Source organism: Panicum virgatum, chromosome 7N, assembly GCF_016808335.1.
Source record: "Panicum virgatum strain AP13 chromosome 7N, P.virgatum_v5, whole genome shotgun sequence".
NCBI lineage: Eukaryota > Viridiplantae > Streptophyta > Magnoliopsida > Poales > Poaceae > Panicum > Panicum virgatum.
In genome coordinates, this window is record NC_053151.1 from 49710639 (window position 1) to 49734405 (window position 23767).

General features: G+C 44.2%; 2 protein-coding genes and 1 long non-coding RNA gene across 3 annotated transcripts; 1 reads left to right on the forward strand and 2 right to left on the reverse strand.

Annotated features, from left to right (window-relative positions):
• Positions 1-1388: 1388 nt before the first annotated feature.
• On the reverse strand, positions 1389-5624 carry LOC120681391 (putative B3 domain-containing protein Os04g0676650). The gene is made up of 9 exons (XM_039962880.1): positions 5336-5624; positions 4505-4804; positions 3184-3314; positions 2976-3107; positions 2505-2591; positions 2088-2188; positions 1821-1867; positions 1669-1745; positions 1389-1511 (listed from the first exon to the last, which is right to left on the reverse strand). Exons 1-9 carry the CDS (start codon positions 5622-5624, stop codon positions 1389-1391), a joined length of 1287 nt encoding a protein of 428 aa, XP_039818814.1.
• An 885-nt stretch (positions 5625-6509) lies between these two features.
• LOC120682214 (transcription factor SRM1-like) lies at positions 6510-9648 on the reverse strand. Its single transcript, XM_039964021.1, has 2 exons — positions 8909-9648; positions 6510-7253 (listed from the first exon to the last, which is right to left on the reverse strand). The coding sequence occupies exons 1-2, from the start codon at positions 9301-9303 to the stop codon at positions 6752-6754; spliced, it is 897 nt and encodes a 298-aa protein (XP_039819955.1). The 5' UTR covers positions 9304-9648; the 3' UTR covers positions 6510-6751.
• Positions 9649-19575: 9927 nt separating this feature from the next.
• On the forward strand, positions 19576-21277 carry LOC120683419. Its single transcript, XR_005678791.1, has 2 exons — positions 19576-19950; positions 21015-21277. It is a non-coding gene; the product is annotated as an uncharacterized LOC120683419 (long non-coding RNA).
• The last annotated feature ends 2490 nt before the right edge of the window (positions 21278-23767 follow it).

Below are 23767 nucleotides of genomic sequence, written 5' to 3' on the forward strand. Positions count from 1 at the left end.
CGGTCCCTGTTCTATACCACTGACGTGGCTGAGTAACCTGCAGACATTATTGGAATACCGTTTCCCAACCTGAAATGGCACTCCGTACGTATTAATTGCCAGAAAAATTTAGTGGGCTCACTCAGGACTCAGGAGTATTGAAGGTACTGACAGCGTAAGAGCAGGGCTAATAATGCCGCCCGCTGGCCGGCTGCACGAGCCCCTTCTGCGCATGCTGGCGGTTGAGGCTACCGAGGCCCACTAGCAGTGGTTGAAGCGTCATCACAGCCGGCGGTAAGCCAACCGCCCGCTACGTTCTCCCTATTTCTCTCTCCTCCACGTAAGATTTAGTCCACCATAATACTTGTTCTAAGTGTTTATAGAAAAAAAGTGGACACATTTTTTTCAGAAAGTGATGGCCTAATCAAGTATAAGGTAAACCTTTACTTGTCAATGAGCATTTTTTTCCACGTAGTTAGCTTTAGCTAGCCTTTTCTGCTTCAACTAATTTTACTGAAAATGAAGCAAAACTAAAACATATCTCCACATTTCCCTTCTTAGAAAGGTGACAAGAAGGGGCACATGATTGGTCCTGATCATAGAATCCTACTCCTACTAGTCCCTAAGGACCTAGGTTATGCGCTCATAGATGCTACAGGACTGAGCTTGCTCTACATGGTTTTTCCATGTCTTTCCATGATACTTTTTATTCCGTGCTACTGCACCTATGTGTCTCGTGTTCAAATAGGCCGTGTTTAGGTGTCACACCAACTTGAGCTAGAACCTTAGCACTGGCTGTTGAGCGGAAAAGATTTTAACCTACTACAGCCACTGCCAGGTCCAATCACAACATTAGCTGTCCTGAATAGTGAGCTGACTTGATGTCTTATGGTTGCCTTCACCAATTCATGTTCTTATCTGCTTGTCTGGAATGCATGAAAACCTCAACAGCCTAAGTGTTCTTCGGGACATGAACAGCTTATAAGAAATGAAAGCTAAGACATATACTAGCTCCAGCTGTAAAATATCTGCAGCGGCACAGCGAGCGCAAAACCATAGAAATTGGTAACCTGAATTTTTTAAACGATGGTACAATCACATTATTTTGTTTCCTGCCGCCGAACACGAAATATGTACAGATACAAAACAAACTAATTTAACTCAAACTACATGAAACGGCATGGTTACCAACAAGGGAAACAGAAATTCTTTCGGACGACAGGCATCTATTTGCTCTACTTGCCTATGGAAAATTCGGCCGGAAATCAGTTTGAATGATACAAACTCACAACAGCTCATTCGCTCCAAGTTCGAGCAACGCCGTTTGCTGTGCTCCAGCATGACAACAATCAACACAACATTCCTAAAGTGTTTCTGATGTTCAGATTCAGGCATGAAGCTCCATCCATCTAGATAATAATCTTCTTGGCCGAAGGACTCACGGCGAACCCGCACCCTTCGCTGAGGTTGCCAGCCTTAATGCACTCGCATTGCGGCACTTGTATGTCCCCGGCCTTCACTGCACGGGCAACCTAGCACGGAGACAAGAGAGGCATGAGGTGGTAGGCAACTGCTAGGTAAAAAAAAAAAAGAGAATAGAAAGTGCCTTTCTAATAAGAAAAGGTGCAAGATAGATATGATCAGAAGTACAATACAGTGCATCTGAAAGAAAGGAAGAGCGTTACATACATATCTGCCGGACTTCTTGTTCTTGTAAATGACAAGGATGTCCTTAGCTTGAAGGCCATGCCTCTTAACAAATTCACCTGAGAATTGGACAAGCAATTCATCAACATCTGTACAGAATTAGTTTATTTACTTTTAATCTCTGATCAGCATACCAGTAGTTTCCAAGATATACATTCTGCTCTTATTATTAGGCCAGTACCTGAAAGATATGTATTGCATCAGTATGATAGTATTCATTGGTCATGATAAAATTCATTTACCGGCAACAGGCAGATATATAAATTCTCAAAGCTGATACTTGCACTATGTAAACGTTTTCATTTTTGGTGTCTGGAGGAATTACATGAAAGTATTCACCCTAAATTGTTGATTATCAGAAATTCTGAACAAGGAATTGTTGTAGAGTACAATGAAGATACCTATACTTAAACTTCCATACAGTTGGGAGCTCAAAATCGTCCATTTCCAGTATCAAGCCATCCTTATCTTCCAAGATTGGAAGGTTAGGCTCTGCATCTTTCTACAAAATTTAGAGAACAGTGAAATTGCAAAGCAACCTTGCGGTTCGTAGTTGACGTAACATTATAGCTGTGGTTCGTGCTGGAAACGTAGTTGATGTAGCAGCGTATAAGGTGGTAATGGGCCATGGCCCTAATGCTCTCTTCACAATCCAACTTGGCTCTTAATATTTTTAGCTCAAAATTATATAAAATTAGAGCCCGGTACGTTTAGAGTTCAGCCTTTAGATTATCTAGGCAAAAAATTAAGGCCCTTTACCACCCCCTAAGTATAAACTAGAGTGTAGAGCTCAATTAAGAGGATATACAAGTACTTACCTTTGGCAGCACAATTCTTCCAATGTTTCCAACATCACTGTTTGTCAAGTCCTTGCGCAAGATGATACGGTAGTCTTGACAGTTGATCTTTTGTAACAGATTTGCAAGAGGGGCAAAATATCAGACTTAGTTCAGGTCAAGGCACAGTACAAATGAATATTATGCAAGTGGTTCAGCTATGGATTTGGGCATTTTAGTATAACCTTCTTCATTTTGGCTACCTAAAATCATTGTTTTTTGTTTCCCACTCCTTGACCACCAGGTTTGAGTTGTTTACACAATAAAAAAACTAAAGATAGAATCAACTGTTCAAAATTTGTGAATTAATTTCCCCTAGTCTTAAAAGAAGATTATACAAAAATGATATTCTCTATTCTTAAACAATGAATGAGCAAAATGATTTTCTTGGGTTAAAGAATGCAAACATTAATAGCATCAACAAAGCATATATGCATCAGCATGGCAACATACTGTTGTACTCATCACATTAATAACATGTCCCTTGCCCTGCTTTAGGTCTTCGATCTCTGCGACCGGGGTGGGATCCGGTTCCTCACTGTTCTCACTCTCGATATCTCCACTTCCAAAGACCGTTGAAGTATCCTAGAGAATTGTGATACCATAACTCCTCATATGAACTGGAATATTTTTACTAAACTCTGAAAGAGTCCAAATTTACCTCTAAATTATTGGGTTCCTCAAAGACTTGAGTAGAGGTATAGTTGGTTGATTTTGGGGACATCAATTGAAAGGGGGAAGTAGGTACCGCTGTTGCAGGCATTGTAAAGCTGCTAGCTGCAAAACCTGCACCTGGGCACCACCAAATGCTAAGAAGTAATTAAGCAATACATGAGTGGCCATTTCTCCTTTTCTTTCAAAACATATACAGCTGCATGAGATGCATATGTTTTTGTCAACAAAATCAAGGTTTAAAGAGTAGCATGCATTTGGATAAATGAAACAAAAATCTTCAAATGAAGCTGTTTAAAATTAATTCAGACTGCAGATTCACGCTCTTTATGTCAATCAGTTTCACAAAAGAAATAATTTTCTAGGTGGGATTTTATCCCACTGGTACCAACTGGCAAGCGGCCAATGGGTGAGGGCGTGAGGCTGCTAGCCTCTTGCCCATCTTTCAATAGCCTTCTTTTCCTCACTCCGGCCTCTCCATGACTCTATCTTCAACCCACTTACCATAACTCTAAAATTATGAAGAACTTTCAGTAACAAAAGAAGGTTGTTTGCCAAGTAAAATCCTGAGGTAAGCAGGTTGTCTATTATGTCTGGAAGACGGGCTCATGTATACTTTATGAAATCAAACTCTTTAATCAACTTTGCACTCGGAGGATCAAGTGGATTGACATGTGTATCCACCTCATATGGTCAACAAGGATGCTTCCAGGATTATTAATTATTTATGAGATAATGACCCTCAAAGAAAAAACCAATGTACCCCTACTCCACGTGGTCACCCCTTGCTACTATAATAACGATAATTAATAATGGCTACTTTACTAGAGGAACTGTTTCTAGCAATATATATTTCTCCTCTTCAAATTCTAAGTATTAAATACGTTTCCCCACAGCTTCTCATGAGTTAAACCAAACCCTCAAAATGGCGGGTTCCCTCCTCTCCGCAGTAACATAGTGTGAAAATCCTATGTGGGCCGGGCTGCGTCTATGGCTGGTTCCATGCACAAAAAGGTCTAACCAGGCATGATCCACCTGAGTAGGAAGCTTGAGTTAGTGGTTAAGTCACTAGATAAAATTGTCTTGCTTGCTCAGACATTCTATATAAGGATAAAGTGACATGGGTGAATACAAAAAAAAAAACAAAATATTATGCTTCTTTCTTCTTCTCTCTCAGTTTAAGGGACTCGAGCTACAAGCCTTCTCCTCCCTCCTGTCGAGACACTACCTCCTTGATCAGAAACACCCACGCAACTAACACAAACTCATGCAGATATTCTTAAGTGCCAAATGTACATGTATAAATATACCTGAATCCTTTTCATAGTTGTTGTGAAAGGAAGGAGTTTGAAGCATCATATTCATCGTTGCAGGACCATAAGCAGTGTTGCAAGGGTCCCGTGGCATGTATGTAGTAGTCCATGTATGTGTATTGTACGAGCAAAAATTTTGATGAAATCCATTGCTGTTGATACTGCCGCTGCCGCTGCCGAAAGTAGTGGCATGAGCCAAAGACATGAGTGCATTGTTGTGCGTTCCCCAGTCTGCAAAACCCCTTGTATACTGTGATGATGCAGTGTTGCCATATGGAGAATAATCCTGGTAGCGTCCTGGAGAATGTGGGAGCAAAGCTTAGATCTTGGCCGGGATAGTGTAATTTAAGTGGAGAATATAGCAACATGCAACATAAAAGCTATAAAGAATAACGGTATTATATAGCAAAGATGATGGATAATTTGTTTTCCTGCAGGAAAATGCTAATCATTTAATCGTTTGGTCACTACATGCATATGCCAGTATGCCTTCAAATGGTAATAACTTATTCACATATTATGATGGCATATGTATACTCGATTTGTCATTGATCTCCTTGACCTCCAAAAAATGGAAATGATGAGATCCTTGTGCAGTAATGAACACAGCTTGTTTATCAAAAACAGAAGCTAATCATAATAACCACGGCAGACACCGTAGCAAAATCGGCGTACATAACCTGATCCGACATTTAGGGAACGTAGCGCGATTCAACGTACAGATCCGAGCGCGCATCAAAACCCTAAGAACAACCTCGGAGAAACCCTAAATGGCAAGATCACAGAGTCTCAAATGCGGAATTCAGCGAGCGCGCTGGCGGCACTGACCGGTAGGCTGCGCGCGGTGCGGCTCTTGCGGTCGCGCGAACGGCTGCGGCGGCGGCACGGCGATCTGGGGGGAGTACGAGGGCCGCGGCACGGGTGCGTGAACCGGCATTGCCATCGGCGGCGCCTGGATCAGGCCGGCGGGGTACTGGTGGTGCACGTTCGCGGCGCCCGGCGCGGTCCTGTGCACGGACGCCACGAACGCCTGGTACTGCTCGTGCGAGATACCCCTGCCGAGGTCGCCATGGCCTGCGCCGGCGCCGGCGGCCGACGAGCCCTTGGCGTTGGCCATGCGAAGCAGCGACGTCTGTGTATGGCTTGGAAGTGAATGACGCAGAAGGATGGCCGGGCGAGGTGGTGATGGCCGCGGCTGTGGCCTTGAAGAGGTCAGCCACAGGGCACTGCTTGATTTATTTCGGGCTTTGGGGAATTTTTTCCTAGGAAGGATTGGTAAAATATCTCATTTCTCGAATATGGAGGAGAGTTGCGCATTTTTATATTATATTAATATTAAAATTAAAGAAGAAGAAATATGCCGTGGTAAAATATCTCTGAGAAGGAAGCCGACCAAACAAAACCTATAAATGGAATGGAATCTGAAAAAGATAGCATTCATTAAGAATGATGCCACATCCTAGTTTAGAGTTAATGAGGGGTTTGGTTACAGCCCTATGTGAGAGTGTATAGTGTATCATACCTAATTAATGGTCTGGAAAACCCATGAGCCATGATCACTGCCAATATTTTAACTAGACATCTAGTTCAGCAAATTGGACATGGAAAACTGGGTGTTTTATCTTTACTCTGTTGCCACAGGTATACAATTACAAAAAAAACTTGACCTGCGGGGATAAGACCGCCCCCACGGCATTGTTTGAGAGGTAGAATGACCTTCTCACAGCAGGCCAAGAAAACCCCCGCCCCACCCGTACACGGGGGCCGTCGCCTTGTGAGTTAGGCCGGGCTCCACAGTGCTTTGGACGTGAGACAAGCGAGGGAGTTTTTTTAACCCCAGAGCTGAAATTCGCCCCCGAGGGGGATCGAACCCAGGACCTCTGGGGAGTGCCTCCAGCGATGCTACCACTACGATAGCAGGCCTTTGGCCTGCTGTGATGACAGCACCAGTGTAAAGATACCGACTGAAGCACAAGTGTCTACAAGTCCACAACATCTAGCCTGACAGACCGCAACACGTAATGACAGCACCAATCCTGAAACACTTGGAGCAGGTGTACATGGAGAGTTTGCATGCAACAAGTACATAATCTGCAATGTCCTCAGTGCTACATGTAACAACAGTTTGTAATGTACACAAGTTTATTGATATTGCTTTATTGCAACATGGTAGCACATCCGCTAAAAGCAAGATAGTGAGCTTATGGATTTGTTTAGAAGCCATGCAGCACTCTGGAATGTTTCTCACCCATGAGATGACGGGGGTGGCATTGGATAGGGCATTGGAGCAATGTTTACTGGGGCTCCAGGTATTACAGCTCCTGGAACCGGGGCATGCATGCCATATGCCATATGAGGTGGAGCTGGAACAGGAAGCGTAACTGGAGTCCCCACTGCTGAGACAAGGGGGCCACCAACTGGCTGTCCAATTGTGGTACCATAAGCATCGACACCTGGAGGTGTATTTGCTGGATGTGGAGGTTGCTTAGAGGGCTTGCCAGGATTTGCAGCCTGCCCATTTGTTTGACCTGTGATTGGCCCCTGAGCAGCTGAAGCATCCCCATTGTTCACACTAGTGATATCATGTATACTTGATCGCCGCCTCTCTCTATTCATTGAGTTCAGACGGATAAAATACTTCTGCGCATGACTAGCTACTTGAGTTGGCGTCCTTGAGATCACAAAGTTCCGAGAGATGCTCCGCCAGTCACCTTTGCCGTACTTTTCAAGTCCAAGAAGGAACAATCTGCAAAATCAATTTAAAGAGCATATCAGTAGCAAGAAAAGTAAAACCTGGATGAAGGAAGCTTTTGGGATCCTTCTACACTTAATCTCCAGAAAAAAAGGAGCATTGATTTAATAAATGATACAACTCTTGCATGGTTACTATTGTTAAATTTATATGCTGATTTCAGAAGAGGCAAAAGAAAGCTGAATGCATAACCTACCAATCAAATTGTCCTTAAATCATAATACTTGAGTGACAGCATGCAAGTGTCAGTGATAAAACATCCCTTCAAACTATTATGAACTTATCACCTACAGGAAGAACTGTACGCAAGATAGCTTAGCATTACAACTATGGGTTACAGATAAAAACAGGTGTCCTTGTAAAGGTACATTTAACACCTACACACACACACACATGCTCACACTCAAATATGACAACTTCTTTCAACTTGGCAATTTAACAGTGAATAAGGCGTTGCCTTAAAGGTGCCACAGGACAAATATTAGAAGATGGTAAGTACAGCTAATGAAAACAGGGGAAAAGAAAAGTGGATGTATGCACCGACAAGCATGAAATCATGCATTACAGGATGCTGGAGATTCTAACTGTGGAAAGCATTATGAAACTGACGAAGGAAAAATAAAAGGTATATTGTACTTGAGTTTTTCCTTCAGTGGCAGTCCGGCACCATAAATTATAGCATAGGCGACTAGTTTATTAAGGCCCATCAAGTAATTCTAGAAGGACAGTTTGCCCAAAATATCAAATGGTCTGCAGGAACATGACCATGACACATGGAGGACACAACACAAACATAGTCAAATGCAGCCAAAATGCTCTTACTGCTCAGAAACAATGATGCTTATGCAATATCCGTTTACCATTGTTCTGAAAAAAAATTACATGCAGATGCTGAATGCAAATTAAATCATCCATGTGCTCATAACAATTATCCATTTACTTATATGTTAAAAGCAGTTCACACTGAGGGTGGAAGTTTAATATAGTACACTCATTCCACCATGCGAACATGTAGATATCTAACAGCCCATCAGTGACTGTCAGAAAGGCATTGACAACCACAAACAAATTTATTAAAATGCAAGCAATATGTCAGACTAAAATAGCACGCGGCAATTCATCAAAACCACCAATAGGTGCCAGCTGAAAAGAATCATGCAAAACATACCAGAACACACAAACCAACAGTCCTGCATGCACTCAGCTTATACATTGATCATAAGCAGCTAACCATCTAAGTATATGAACATAATTCCAAATACAATAGTAGCATCATAGACCATGCAATCCACCTACAGGAGTGTAACTGGATCATATCTCTCTAGTCCCAAGCCCGGCAAATAAAAGCCCTAGCAGGAGTAAAACATGCAACTCCCAGATTTATGTGAAGCTGCAAACTGACCCACCTAGTAAGAAGCAGTACTTGCACCAAGTTTTACCAGCAAGAGTATCAGGTAAACTACCTAAACAACTCTTTCATAAATCTATGACAAGTATGCAGATTAATTAGTTAGCAAGCATAACCCCCAATGAAACAGCAACAGTCACCATCCTAACAGTTCTCTCCTAATCGAAAGCACAAGCAATTCGGCAACCAATCGACAATCTCTGTAATTGTACGCAGCAGAAATGAAGATGATGAAGTCAACCTGTGCTCGTCTTCTGTCCACGCGATCCCCTTCCTGCGCTCCTGCTCGGCCGACTTGGCCGACCCCTTCTCCCCGTGGGACCCGCCTCCCCCGCCCCCCTTCTTGCCGCCGCCGCCCCCTTCCTCGGCACCGCCGTCGGCCGCGTACGTCGGGAGGGGCACGCGGCCCGCATCGATGCCCTCGACGTCCTCCACGAGCAGCTCGTAGTGCCGCCTGACCTCGTCCGCCGTCTTCCCCTCGACGGCCTCCGCTATCTTCTCCCACCGCGCGTCTCCGTCCGCCTCCTCCGCCATGGTCGCGATGGCGTTCTCGAACGCCTTCTCCTGCTCGCGGGTCCACGCCCCGTACCCCTCCTCGCCGCCGCCGCCGCTGCTACTCGCTTCCGCCACGGCCATGGCTGCGGGCCGGAGCGGAGACTGCGGAGTGAACCCTAGGCAGGCGAGCCCGCGGAGGAATCCCGCGGGTAGGGTTTCGAGGTTTTGGGAGGAGGAAGGAAATGGAGCGGCGGCGCGGCGAGATAAGAGGAGCGCCGAATTGGTTTTGGGAAGGCAGCGGGATTGCGGGGAAGGGAATAAATCGGGGGATTCGAGAAGGGAAGGCGGAGGCGGAGATCTACCGGCGGCCGGGGGGCGACGTGTTACCGCGGGGGATATTTTGGTTTCACCGCGCGCGGCTGCTGCTGCCTCTGCCTCTGCCTCTGCGAGAGAGACGGGGGGGATGACGGAGAGTGGGCTATAGCGCAGTGCCCGCCTCGCCCCCCTCTCTCAAGAGTTCTTTGGGGGTGTCTCAAGAGGAAGGGAAGGGAGAGGTGGAGCACGGCAGCGTGTTGGACGCTGGCGCCGGCCCTTTTTTTCTTTGAGCTGGAATTCGATGATTGGCGCCGGCTAACTGGTATCCGTCGCTTCATAATCAATGATGAGTTTTAGAGGATTCGTCTACTAGTACGCTTCTTTTAGCTTTTTTTTAAACACTTTGGCTGTGTTCACCTCCCCAAACTCCTCCAAACTTTCCATCACATCAAAACCACATCGAAACATTAAATATAGTAAATGACTCATGTATGGAGTACTAAATGTAGGTAAATAAAAAACTAATTACATAGTTTTGATGTACGTTGCGAGACGAATCTTTTGAGCCTAGTTAGCCTATAATAGGACAATATTTACCACAAACAAACGAAAAGTGCTACAATATGCTACAGTATTCGATGTGACCTTTTCTACCAGATTTTCGCGGATCTAAACACACCCTTTGAGTACATTATCAGTATTGCTTGTCTAATTAGGATGTAATCTTTTCTCGCCTTGCATGGTTTCCCTTACACCAAACTATTTTTCTTCTCAAAAGATCGCATGGATGCCCCACTAGGCATCATCAACCCCCTAAAGCACCGATCAAACAAAGCTCCGTCCCCCAATATTTTTGCCCCCCGCTGAGACATGCACTCGCCTGTGCACCAACAAAAGTGCACCCAAAAAACTCTTCTCTGTAAAAATCGATGGCGGCAGATACATCTAACTGAGCTTCAACCCAATCCAACGGCCCACGTTATATGGATCATCCCGCCGGCTTCAACGTAACGCACGCCCCGGCCACCCCGCGCCCAGTCCCCCCTCTTCCGCACAGGCCGGCCAAGGTTCGAACGCCGCCTCCCATCTCCCGCACACATTTTTCACCAAATTTTCGCCCCTCCCGCGCGACGCCCGCGAACTAGAAACCACTGGACGCCTCCGCTTCGGCCGCCGCCTCCGCCCGCCGCCGCGGTGAACCCGGCCGCCACCCATCGACGCTGAGACCGCCGGGAGGCCGCGGTGGACGCGTGCCGCCGCCCACCTACGCTTCGGCCGGCGGGAGGCCGCGGGTGGACGCGCGGCGCCTCCCACCTCCGCTGAGCCCGCCGGGAGGCCGCGGGTCGACGCGCGCCGGCTCTCACCGCCGCTGAGGGCGCGCGCCGCCTCCCACCTCCACTCAGGCCGCCGGTAGGCCGCGGGTCGACGCGCACCGCCTCCCACCGCCGCTGAGGGCGTGGTAGCGCGCCGGGTGCGGGAGAGGCGCGCGAGACAGGTAGAGGGACGCCGCCGTCGACATCCAAGCCCTCAGCGGGAGAGGGAGACGGCGGACTGGGATCCCCGACCCAATCCCCTACGCCTACCGTGAGGATGACTACCATTTTTTCCCACAAAATTGCTTTCATAGTTTTGTTGATTCTGCTACATGATGTGTGTAATTGGGGAAACATTTTCTCATTCTGCTTCATAATTTCACTCCTATTGGTGTAAATTTTTCTCATTCTGCTTCATGATTTCACTATTATTGGGGATTCCTGTATTTTGTTACTTGATTCTGCTTCATAATTATTCTTGTTTTCACTATACTATGATGATGTAATGCCAATCCTTGTATATATATACACACAGAACTAATAATGATACTTTGTTATCATTCTGTTTTGCACTGTGATTTTCTCTCCGATAGTAAGCACATGACTCTCTTAAACTCATGTTAAGGTCCATCTGTGTTGCTTCATGATGGCCACGCCTACTAAGAAACGGCCGGTGCTTAGCGATATCACGGACATACAAACCACAGGTGCTTTCATACAGAAGAAAGCACTCGGGTAACTCCAACAAAAAAACTCATTCTCATTAATTCTGTGTGTATGGGCTACATGCAATCAGGTGAGCTGGATGAAGCAGAGCGTAAGAGGCTAGAAAGGAACATCAAGCAACAGAAACATCACGCTGAAATGTCTGATGAACAATGGCAAGAGATAAATAGGAGACAACATGAATACCGAAGTCGAGCTGAAATGTCTGATGAACAACGGTAAGAGATAAATAGGAGACAGCGTGAATACCGAGCACGAAAGAAGGCCGAAGCAATGCAGGATAATAAAAACCCTGAAACAGTACGCCATCCAAGAGTGCTCACACCCACAGTCGCAGGTTTGTAAACCAAATCAGAACGTGCTGACCAACTTGCCCTTTACATTTAATATGAAGCATAATCTACAATTTTTTGGTTTTCTGCAGCTTGTAATACTCAGCTATCTGGTCAATCACCGTGTTTAACTGGAGTCTCCACGGTTGTCCAAGCACAAAGTGAACAAGACAAGGAAAATATTATTCCGGAGGACCCGATGGAGTGGCTACACAGAAATGATAATTATGTGCTACTACGTGTAAGCGGACATCGTATAGTTGCAACCCCCACACTCAAGGTATCATACTAGGCCTGTCATTGCTACTTCACTCTACACGTCTGCTCAACATTAAGTTCCAAGTGATAATAGCATGTCTTGTTGTAGGTGGGAGTTCAAGTTCAAGTGGGGACAAGCTCTGGAAGAATAGAGAAAGATACATCAATATGGGTGATCAGAAACAAGAAGAATTATTACAGCAGAATAGAGACTACAAGATGCATTGTAAATTAATAATGACGGCCGAAGCAGAACAAACCGATATGCCTACTATAACACAGGGTTAGGCTCTACATAGTCCACTTAGCGTTACGCCAAGAATTAAACTTCCTTAACTGTACGTCTTATTTTTCCCTGGTTACATAATATGCAGACACTACTACGTCAGGGTTGTCCCTGAACCAGGGTAGGGGGCAACCTGAGGAGCACGATTTCGACCCCCAGTTATTCCACCCTACCCACCCTATTGACGATGATGAAGGTGATGAACCTGACATCAATGAAAGTCATCAATTAGAAACCCAGGACTTTTTTTATCATGGGATCAGACAACCTGATGAAGGTACCTACATCCTCACATTTCGTATTTCAGCAACACAACAAAACTGCCAACTAGATCATGATCTTATTATTATTTGCACATCCAGGTGATGAGTACGTGTCGTATCGCGTGTTTGGTGAGGGCGCTAATTCGGTGAATGTTCATCAAGATCCATATGATTTAATTTACCAGCACCTGCCAGCTAGACATAAATTGAGGGATGTTCCTGACTGCCGATATTGTGGTGCAAAGAGATTTCAATATGAGCCCCCTGGATTTTGTTGCAGAAAAGGCAAGATACACATACACATACCAGAGGTTCCTGCTGAACTAGAAAGATTGTTCACCAGTCAAGTGCATGATGATGCAAAATATTTCCGAAAACATATACGGTACTTCAACTCTCATTTCTCATTCACAACTCTTGGAGTTACACTTGACCGTCGAGTTAGCACTGCAAAAGGGACGGGTATTTATACATTTCGAGTTCAAGGAGGGTTGTACCATCGACTGGACCACCTGGTGCCAGGTTCGTATGGTCCAAGGCATTTGCATCTATACTTTTATGATACCGAAGATCAGACATTGGCACATAGAGCAAAACGGTCCCCTGACCTTGATATCAACATCATCCGGAATATACTACAAATATTGCAGGATAATCCATATGTTCAGACTTTCAATAGAGTTGGTGCTATTCCCAACTTGGATGACTACTGTATTGAGTTAAACACAGATGTCACACCTGACCAACGAAGGTATAATGCACCAACCACATCACAAGTTGCTGCTATCTGGATGGAAGGGAATGATCCACAAAGAAGTTTTGATAGGAGTGTGCTTGTATATGCCAGAGGAGACCGGCCAAGGTATATCAAAGCATATCATGGTTGCTATGACCCATTGTCCTATCCAGTGTACCACCCTAGAGGGGAGACCGGGTGGAATAAATTTATGCCATACAGTGATGCAAGTATGGTTCAGGAACCAGAAACCTCAGCTTCTGCTAATGTCGAACCCATGGACGTGTCACTTATGCTAATCATGGTGCGTATAGCCTCAAATATTTAAGGGACTTCTGAGATTTATACTAATGTGCAAATGTAATGAAGATTATTATTGATTTCTGCAGACGATATACATGCTGCTGATAATCAATTAGATGGAGGCGATGATGACATACAGGAAGCAGATTTCATCAGTAGGGTTGCTGAGGCAACTCACCAACCCAGATATGTTACACTGAGGGAGTGGTGTGCATTCAAACTTCAAATTCGAAGAGGGATTTTTAACGTCTTGTTGTTCGGAGGGCGTCTTTTTCAACAATGGACAGTGGACATGTATATTAAGATGGAGTCCATGAGGCTTGATTGATACTCTAATCCCAAACATCAAAAACTAATTAGGGCTGAACTATACCAGGTGAGTAAGTCAGATTGTATTTTGTATTTTGGCTGAACACAGTTACTGTTTTTATGATTGATAATTAAACACTGAAACATTGTAGGGACTGGTTGATGTTATTAATGCTGGAGAGACACAGGGTTTGAAGGTTGGTAAGAAACTTGTTCTTCCAAGAACATTTCCGGGGTGCGATCGAGATATGCAACAAAGGTTTCTTAATGCAATGGCTATTGTCCAGTGCTTTGGGAAGCCTGATTACTTCATCACGATGACTTGCAATCCTTATTGGGAGGAGATTGTCAGCAATCTTGAACCTGGCCAAACACCACAAGATCGGCCAGAACTTGTGTCAAGAGTTTACAAGGCAAAGTTGCGGGACGTCAAAGAATTATTGATTAAGAAACAATATTTTGGAGAAGTTGCAGCATATGTGCATGTTACTGAATTCCAAAAGAGGGGGTTACCACATGAACACTTTCTGTTGATCATGAAGCATGGAAGCAAATTAACGACCCCAAAAGGATATGATAAATTTATTTCGGCTGAGATACCAGATAAGGACAAGTACCCGGTGTTACATGGTCTGGTGATCAAGCATATGCTGCATGGACCATGTGGCATACTAAATAGGAATTGCCCTTGTATGGTGGATGGGGAGTGTCGCTTCCACTATCCTAGACAATTTTGTGCGGCAACACAGGAAGGAACCGACTCATACCCTTTATACAGGAGGAGAGATGATGGACGCTGAGTGAAGATCAGAGGTGCAGAGTTAGATAACAGGTGGGTTGTGCCATACAATCCTGGACTGCTAATGCGATATAACTGCCACATTAATGTTGAAGCTTGCTCAAACATCAAAGCTGTTAAGTATCTATATAAGTATGTGTACAAAGGGCATGACCGTACTTCATTCTCAGTTGACCCCGCTCAAGACCAGCAAAATGGAGTAATCAATGAGATTCGTCAATACAGGGATGCGAGATATATATCACCACCCGAGGCTGTGCATAGGATCTTTGGTTTCCCACTTTTTGGTGTCTACCCAGCTGTATTGCAGCTCCAGCTACATCTTCCTGGCATGTAGTTTGTTCCTTTTGAGGAGTCTGATAACCTTGAGGATGTTGTTAGGCGTCCTGGTTCTGATATGACCACTCTTACTGAGTACTTCAAAACAAACATTGTTGATAGTTATGCTAGGAAATTGTTGTACAGAGAATTTCCAGAGCACTACCGGTGGATCAAAGGTTGAAAGGTTTGGCAAAGAAGAAAGCAAAACTATCGACAGATTGGACGGGTTATATATGCAAACCCGGCTGAAGGGGAGAGATACTTCCTCAGGGTTCTATTGAATCATGTGAGAGGTGCCACCTCATATGAGAATTTGAGAACAGTGGCAGGCATCACTTACTCTACGTTTAGAGAAGCATGCGAGAAAAGAGGCCTTATCGAGACAGATAGGTCACTCGACGACTGCTTGACTGAGTCAGCCACTTTTCAGATGCCGTGTTCCCTGCGAAGGTTATTTGCGACCATTCTGGTATTTTGTGAGGCCACTAACATACGTGGTCTTTGGGAGAAGCACAAGAATGCAATGGGTGAGGATTACAGTCGAGATAACTCCAATACAGCCGCAGTTGAGCAGCAAGTGCTAAGGGACATACGAGATATGGTTCACTCGATGGGGAAAGATTTCAGAACTTACGGTCTTCCTGATGTGAACGATGCAGGTAATTACTTGTGTTCCCATCCGCCAAGCTTAAGCTTCTGTGCTTCTATATCATGTTAAGTTATTTAATTTTTACTGCTTTCTAATTAATAGGTGAATTTTCCAATGACATGATGCGAGATATCAGAGAGGAACAAAATGTCAGAGTGGACCAAGATGATATAGATGCATACAAGTCACTTAACAAGGAGCAGCGTATAGAATTTGATGAAATCATACGTCATGTCATCGATAAAAAAAAACCAAGTATTTTTCATAGATGGTCCAGGAGGCACGGGAAAGACATTCCTTTACAAGGCACTTCTTGCAAAAGTCAGATCAGAAGGTATGATAGCCATTGCAACTGCCACTTCAGGTATAGCAGCATCTTTATTGCCCGGTGGACGCACTGCACACTCAAGGTTTAAAATCCCAATTAAAGTTGGACACAATTCCATGTGCAACTTCACAAAGCAAAGTGGCACCGCAGAGTTGCTTCGCCAAGCATCCTTGATTATATGGGACGAAGTTGCAATGACAAAACGTCAAGCAGTCGAGACACTTGATAGGTCCCTTCAAGATATTATGGAATCTTCATTGCCATTTGGAGGAAAGGTTATGGTATTTGGTGGAGATTTTAGATAGGTCCTTCCTGTCATGACACGAGGGACGAGAGCATAGATAACTGAGGCTACATTGCAAAGATCTTATTTGTGGGAAAATATAAGGAAGATTAGATTGTCACGTAACATGAGGGCACAGTCCGACCCATGGTTTTCGGAATACCTGCTTCGAATTGGAAATGGAACTGAGGAAACCATTGGAGATGATTATGTTCGCCTCCCTAATGACATTGTCATTGGTTATACAGACACGGAGGTTGCAGTTCAAACACTCATTGAACACGTATTCCCATCACTCGAAGAAAATGCAACATCAGCATCTTATATGAGCACCCGTGCAATTCTGTTAACAAAAAATGAGCATGTTGACAAGCTGAACACAATGACGATTGATAATTTTCCAGGGGAGTCAACCGTTTTCTACAGCTTCGACTCCGTAGATGATGATTCACATAATCACTACCCAATTGACTTTTTGAACTCAATCACTCCAAATGGCCTCCCCCCACACGAATTGAAGCTCAAAATCAACTGTCCTGTGATCCTTCTTCGCAATCTTGATCCAAACAATGGGTTGTGCAATGGAACGAGACTTATGGTGAGAGCATTGCAAGCCAATGCAATTGATGCCCAAATTGTTGGTGGACAGCATGTAGGGAAAAGGGTGTTTATACCAAGGATCCCTATGGCTCCCTCCGATGATATGTCAATACCTTTCAAGTTCAAAAGAAAACAATTCCCAGTACGCCTCAGTTTCGCCATGACCATCAATAAATCTCAGAGACAAACCATCCCTAATGTTGGGATTTACCTTCCTGAACCTGTGTTCTCACATGGACAGCTTTATGTTGCATTGTCAAGGGGTGTATCAAGAGCTACTACAAGGATTTTGGCTAAACCAAAAAAAGAATTAGACCCCACTGGGAAGAGCACTAAGAATATAGTCTACAAGGACGTCCTGAACTGGTGATCACGGGTGAGTATCATCTAGGTTTACCTGTTGTTCGTAATTTTTGTTGGACAATATTTTTTCAAGATTTCTGTTGGACTGCAGCACAGCTCGAAGTTGATAATTTGTTTTGTTCTCTTGTATTCTTTTGTAGGACAACAATAGCTGATCCTGCTAACTTAATATTTCATAGGCATTTTGATCTTGGACTGAACTTGGACGAGAGGAAAAACTCCCAGAATTCTGATGCAAGTCTGCATTTTGCCTGCCTATAGGAACTTCATGCCTGTACTGATCCAGGAAGCTTGGTGCTCGTGTCTTTTTTTTCCTGAACCTGTACTCTATTCGCTTTGTTTGATGAAATGGAGCAGGGCAATCTTGCCTGTTATTCCTGTACTTTGGTCAAATATGAAAACTGGAATGTGCTAATCCCAGTACGCCTCGGATGTGTTTATTCCTGTACTTTGGATGTGTTTATGTAATCAACGTAATAGCTCTATCCTTTGTGTGAAACATATATTTATCAGGTTCGACTATGAATGATATGTTGTTTGCTGTAAGTCTGAAATTAACCGTGGCGTTAGCACGGGCACCTTACTAGTATATATAAGTTTCTAACTGATTCTAAGCACTAAAATCAAGCTATAAAAGGTGGTATAATAGGGTCAAGAGTGGTGGTTGAAAAGATCCTCAAACTAGACTGTACACATTACTGGTCATTTTGCTTTCCAGGATCTGAGAGTCCCATCTGTGTATACCAAGGTATAAAATCGCGGGCTAAGACGTTTAGCGGAAGCCATTCCAAAAAGCTAAAAGAGCTATAGCGAAAGCTATAGCGAAGCTATCCATTTAGCGGTTTGCAAAAAAAAATATGCATAATGTGGCCAATAACATCAGTAATGCAACCAATTTCAGCAAATTTTTCATAGCCATACGTCCATAATACATATAAAATTAGAAGCATCATTGGTCTAACATTCTAAAATAGACTCAACACGTCTCTTGACTGCCTAACTGTGCCCGTGATGCTTTGTCTATGGTCCACCCTAGTTATATTGATTCTTTATTTCTTTTGGCTACATCTTTAGCGGAAGTAGCGGACATTTATTATCACTAAATCCTATAAAAAAACCCCTATAGCGGACATAGCGGACAAATATTGTATAGCGTAACGGGAGATCTCTTAAAAAACTAATAGCGGACAATAGCGAGCTATTAGCGGGCTATTTTGTACCTTGGTGTATACCCAAAAAAACATTCAAATATACCTCCTAATTATAACGGCAGTCTCAGAAACGCCCGTTCGCAGTGTTGGGTCGGTCGGACGGGCGCCCATCGGCCACGGAGCGCGGGTCCAATGTAACAGCCCACCTTTTTATGAGCAAGGATTAACCCTAATTAACTAGGGTTAAGTGTATAAAGAATACGGAAAAAAATAAAAGGAGAAGAAATCAAATTTGGTTGAATTAGTTCAAATTTGAAAAGTTTGAAAAGTTTGAAAGCTAAGCCTTTTGAAGAGTGTCAAACAGCAGATTAAGTTCTATAGGTTTGAAATTCAAATTCAAAGAAAGAGAGAGAGGATTGACTCAATTACATGAAATGATGAAAATGGCCAAGTAGCCATGTTTAACAACCAATTACTTGACCTTTTGTTGACTAAGTCAACCTTGGTTTGGCATGAAAAAGATAGTGCAAGGTATCTACTTTGTAATGGTGCTACGTTTGGGAAGTTTAAATGATGCTTTGCGAATGTTTGAAAGCTTCAAAGTTTGAAGACAACAACAATTCAGCAAAAAGAGAGATTCTGCCAAGTCCGAAAACAGTGATAAATGGCTGAATTTGGAAATGAATAAAATGATATTTTGTACAGAATCTTTGGATGAAAAGTACCAAAATGGAAACTTGGATGTTCAGGATTTACAGAGGTACCATTGGTTCCATGGAAAAATGGCAGTAAGGTGTTCAAAATCAAATTCAAATAGGGGCAGTTTGAATTGGAATTCTGAAAATCCTGAAAACAGCCTGAACCAGCCATGTTCAGAGCAATATTTGGCTATCTTAGAGACCGAATTTGAGGGTATGCCTGAAAGAAAAAATGTACACAAATGTCAGGGCTACAACTTTTGTTTTGTAAGGTTTCAAAGTTTAGTAGTATAATTTGGAGTTTTGGGGGCTCAAATTTCAGGATTTAATCCATTTTGAACGAAACTCAGACAGCTACAGTATTTTGCTCGAGCTTATCTCTTCCAGAGCACTGGGGAGGTGAAATCGCAGGGGACTTCTAGGTGACCACGCGTCAAACATGCAGTATTGCAGTATAGCCATGAGCAGGCAGTCGAGCATGAGCTGGCCAAGGGATGGCGGTAAGATCTTGAATAAAGACTCTCCCAGTGGCCAAATCGATCTCCTCCTCCTCAGTTCCTTCCCTTCGTCCGAGCTGCCTTCTCCGGCCAAATTCATCGCCATCACTCCATCCCAATCCAATTCCTCCGAACCATGCCATCACCAAGTCACAACAACCCAGTTGAGCCAACTCCAGCTCGAGCCAACCCTCATCGCCGCCGGTCGTCGTGTCCTTCAGTTTCAGCCGCCGTTGTACAGAGAAGCTCGGGCCACCGGTGAGCTCTGTTTTCCCCAGGGTTTGCGTCCTTGCTGAGGGGTCTAGGAGGATCGTCTGGGCGCGTAGAAGGTGTAGGAGCGTTGGCTGCGTGGCCCGAGTGGCCGGAACGGCCGGGCGCTGCCGCGGCTGAGCTTGGCCGGGGGCGTTGCCGTGGAGCAGGGTGCTCTGGCCGTCCCTGGGCGCAGCTTCGGGTTGTAGCGTGCTTCTTGGCTTTCCGTGGTGCTGGTTGGGCGGTTTGGTGGGACCGGGAGCGTTCGGCGCGGCCAGTCGCCGCGCGCCGTCGCTGTGCCGCCGCCGGCGAGCTTGCTCTCGCCGGTGTGGGGCAGGGCCAAGGGGCGTGAGGGCTCGGGTGGCGCAAGGAGAGGGGTAGCAGGGCCGCGCACCCTGGGCCGGCCGCCGGCGTGGCCGCCGCCGGCAGGCCGCCGGAGCTGCTGTGCTCCCTGCCGTGCGTGCGGAGGGGTGAAACAGGGGAGGACCGTTTGGGAGAAGAAAAGAAGAGAAGAGGGGGCTGAGTGAAAAAGAGAAGGGGAAGAAGAGAAAAGAAGAAAGAGAGAAGGGGTTTTGTGCAAATAAATTAGTTTAGATTTTTTTAAATGCTGCACATTATTTTAATTATTATAAATTGTAGAAATGTCCAAAATTAGTGAGACCAATTTTATTAAAGTTGGGTAATTTTCTTTTATGCATTAAAAACATAAAAGCCCTAGGTTAATATTAAGGATTTTTATTTATTTATTTTCCTTATTCATTAAGGGATTTAAATAAATACTTAAATCCTTATTTCATATAATTATAAAAGATGGATAATTCTTAAACAATTATTAGAAATAATTAAGAGTAATAAGAAATAGGAAATTAGGATTTTCTTAGTATAGAATAATTCAAGTTAACCTTAAATAATTGTTTAAAAATTTGTTTAAGGCTTAAATAATTAGGATAAAATGTGTTAGGGTTTTTAGAAGGGTAGTTAGGGTTGATTGCAACTTTATCGAAAAGGGAAGTTTTGATCCATTTTCTAAAATATCTTTGCATATACTGACTCATGCATATCATTACAATTAGAGGAAAGTCGTCCAAGCTGAGCTCGTCAAGCCGACGTAGAAGGCTTCGGAAAAGGAGAAAGGAAGTCGATCATGATCAAGCTCGTACAAGAACTTCAAGTTGAAACTTCATCTTCCGAATCGGAGCAAGGCAAGCACCGGAGCATCTACGCCTACTAATTTTAATTAACTTATGTTATTACTTATGTAATGCATTTGAATTGCTTAAGTCTAGGAGTTGCTTGAAACCCAATTGATGCATGTTCAACATCCTTGATTTAATGACATCTTTGCCACCTTCTCAACTAGATAGATCAAACCAAAATGTCTAAAAGAAATCCACGCTAAAAGCAACCAAAGGTCCAGATATTACTTGAAGGTTCACCTGATAAAACCAGACAATGGTTGGCAAGTATGAGGGTCGTTGAGTACAGAGCAGAAGAGGAGTTCTGACTCTGTCCTCACTTCCAAAGAAAGAATAAGGAACTATGGTATGTTTAACCTTGATCAGACGTTGAACAAACTGGTCATATGCTGTCATATGGAACCAGTAAGCCCGGTAGCTTGGTCGACCTAAATACTTGAACTGAGTGTTACCCCACCTGGCGTGGGAAGTTGGCGGGGCCGTAGCCTGAAACCCGTGTCGTGATCAGGCCCGACGGGGGGTCCTTCACGGGGGTGCGAACCCGGGTCTGGGTATGCTTGGTTCAGGGTTTAGTATCCTCCTCGTGAAAGGTTGCCATGTGCAGTTTACCGGAAACTGTGCGTGACGTGTGCCCAGTTATCTCTTGCAGGATGTAAATCGATTCGAATCGCCGCAATTCTCGGATATGAATGCCATTTGATCTCGCTTAAACATCGTAACTAATTAATTACGATGTAACCAGTATAAAAGTTGTTGCTTGTGAACATAGAGTTACCATGATGACTATGAGTTAGGGTTATTCTTAAGTTAGTGTCTTTATGTGAGTCTTTAGTTAAGTAGTTGCTGTTTTGGAGTCCAAATGTTTGAACAATGAGCCAGTCCACCAAATACAACCTTGCATGCTCCTTGATTCTATACATATTTATACTTGTGTAGTCGGGTCAGTCTTGCTGAGTACCTTTGTACTCAGTGTTTGTGCTTAAATATTTTTTGCAGCTCAGACGGAAGAGCCACGAGAGTGAATGTAACGTCCCGCCTCCCCGAGGGCGGGCCCGCTTACATCTGGCTACTTTCTAGGACATAGACTATCTTCACAGACCAACACCAGTCTTTTTTGCACACTTTGTCCTCACTCGTGCGCACCCGGGAAGAACTTCCCGGTCGGTCACCTATTTCCAAATTTCTCCGGGCCAAGCACGCTTAACATCGGAGTTCTTTGGAGACCGGCTTTCGGAAAAGAAGTTGCAACTTGTTGGTATGAGTATCCTATTAATCCTATTAAGCCCTGGGTCGGGGTGTCACATGCTCACCACCTTAAGAGACCGACGTCCTCGTCGGTCAATCCCAAGCCAGGAACGTCCTCTCTTGGCCACGTCCCGTATGTCCAGTGCCAGCAGCCCATGTGCCACATCCGTGCGTCCAGTGCCAACGGTCCCCGTGTCACGTCCATGCGTCTAGTGCCAACGGCGCATCCTAGATGCCCGCGCACTGACCCGCCACGCGCCCGTGCTCATGCCGGTGGCATCTGTGCCCCCAAAGCTTAAGAGCGTGTATAACAGCTGCTAACTCCAGATCATGTGTTGGATAATTCTTCTCATGATTCCGGAGAGCTCTTGAGGCATAAGCAATAACTCGGTTGTCTTGCATAAGCACACAACCAAGTCCCGTACCAGAAGCATCACAATAGACATCAAAAGGTTTGGTACTGTCCGGTGTAGCCAATACTGGAGCAGTAGTCAATCGTGCTTTGAGAGTTTGAAAGGCTTCTTCACATTTATCATTCCAAACAAACTTCACTCCCTTCTTTAATAACTCCATCATAGGCTTAGCTATTCTGGAGAAATCAGGAATGAATCGACGATAGTATCTAGCTAAACCAAGAAAACTGCGAATTTGATGAACTGAAGTAGGATATTCCCAATCCATCACTTCTTGTACTTTAGTTGGATCTACTGATATACCATCACTGGAGATAGTATGGCCTAAGAATTTCATACTATCCAGCCAAAATTCACACTTGGAGAATTTGGCATAAAGATGATGATCTCGTAATCGCTGAAGAACGATACGTAAATGCTCAGCATGATCTTCTTCATCCTTGGAGTAGATCAAAATGTCATCGATGAATACCACAACAAATTTATCAACCTTCGGCATGAAGACTGAATTCATCAGGTACATAAAATATACCGGGGCATTGGTAAGACCAAAAGACAACCAGATATTCATATAGTCCATATCTGGTCAAGAAAGCCGTCTTTGGAATATCACAAGGCTTGATCTTTATTTGATGGTAGCCAGAACGAAGGTCAATTTTAGAGAATACCTTGGCTCCAGCTAACTGGTCAAACAGGATATCAATGCGGGGAAGATGATACTTATTTTTAATAGTAACCGCATTGAGTGGTCGATAATCAACACATAGCCTTAAACTGTTGTCCTTCTTCTTCACGAACAGGGCTGGACATCCCCAAGGTGAAGAACTTGGACGTATAAAACCCTTGTCAAGAAGGTCTTGAAGTTGTATTTTCAATTCTGCTAACTCATTTGGAGGCATTCGGTCCGACCTCTTAGAAATAGGGGCGGTACCAGGTTGAAGCTCGATAACGAACTCGATATATCTATCAGGG